Source organism: Sinocyclocheilus grahami, unplaced genomic scaffold, assembly GCF_001515645.1.
Source record: "Sinocyclocheilus grahami isolate Dianchi unplaced genomic scaffold, SAMN03320097.WGS_v1.1 scaffold46.1, whole genome shotgun sequence".
In the NCBI taxonomy this organism is placed as follows: domain Eukaryota; kingdom Metazoa; phylum Chordata; class Actinopteri; order Cypriniformes; family Cyprinidae; genus Sinocyclocheilus; species Sinocyclocheilus grahami.
This window is the reverse complement of record NW_015505225.1, coordinates 1,316,750-1,318,015: the sequence shown is the minus strand read 5'-3', so window position 1 is coordinate 1,318,015 and position 1,266 is coordinate 1,316,750. Positions and strand designations below refer to the sequence as shown.

The window sequence follows — 1,266 nt, the reverse complement described above, 5'->3', positions numbered from 1 at the left end:
ATCATTTTTTCTCCACAATCTGAGGCTCTGAGAGCTTCTTAATGGCGAGCTCCTCCACAAGCTTCTTCATCAAACTCTTGTGAAGAGGCTCTGGATCCTGAGAAAGAAAAAGAATAATATTTATCTGATGATAGCGACTTGACATGCAGTGACTGTCCTTTATACTGCTGTTTATTTCATTACCTTCTTTTCCAGTAGCCTCTGTTTCTCTACTGCTTCCTCTAGACTCAAGCCCACCCATTCAGCCTCCTCCTCTCCCTAGAGTTTGACGACGAACATTCTTTACTCACCTTCCGTTCACAAGAAAACACACAGGATGATTATCAATACTATATGGCTGCAAATATACATAAAGATAATCGACTCATCTCACCTTGTAGCAGTTGTAGATTTTCTCCCTGCGAGACGGATCATGAGGGTACAGCTCTGTGTCTTTCCGTGCCAGACGTAAAAGCATCGCACGTTTTAGATCCAATCCAAACTTGGAGTTCAAATCCTGCTTCGGTGTCTGATTTAAAAGAAATACAAGATATCGACCACATTTTGCAGTAAGATTTTCTAGTATAAATGATTAAAAAAATGCATTCTTATGTAAATTGTTACAGTACACTGAACCGAATGACCCTTTACACAAGAATGGTTTCACAAACAATTTACATATATTCTTAGTTTAGAAAAAGACATTTTACACAATGTAATATAATAATAAATATACAATAAGATATACAATTTTATATATAATATATATATATTTCTAAATAAACATTATTATATGAAATTAAATCAATCCAAAATAATAAAACACATTAAATGCCACATATGTGAGAACTTGCAATAACTAAAATCATTTTATACAATATATATTAATATATATATATATATAAAACAATTACATAGAACTAACTAAATCAATCTAAAACACATTAAATGCCACATATGTGAGAACTTGCAATAACTAAAATCATTTTATACAATATATATTAATATATTAATATATAAAACAATTACATAGAACTAACATAATTTTGTCAAATAATAAAACATACTAAATGCCACAGACATGTCATGTACTTATATATATTATATTTTAATTATATCCAATAATAAATGAAACAATTTTATACAATCTAATCCATAAACACATATTATTATGTAAAATTATTGCAATCTATATAAAATAAAAAAACACACTAAATGCCATTGACTTCTGAAGACTCAATTTAAAAAAAATATAATAATAAATATACAATAGCACATTTTATACAA

The 1,266-nt window shown here is 28.8% G+C and overlaps 1 protein-coding gene across 1 annotated transcript in view; it reads right to left on the bottom strand.

Moving 5' to 3' along the window:
- Position 1: 1 nt before the first annotated feature.
- Positions 2 to 1,266, bottom strand: part of LOC107582589 (39S ribosomal protein L28, mitochondrial-like) — a 2,604-nt gene continuing 1,339 nt past the window's right edge. Inside the window, 3 exon segments of the mRNA XM_016268491.1 lie at positions 2 to 97; positions 184 to 285; positions 374 to 523. Coding sequence (XP_016123977.1) covers positions 2 to 97; positions 184 to 285; positions 374 to 523 — 348 coding nt within the window.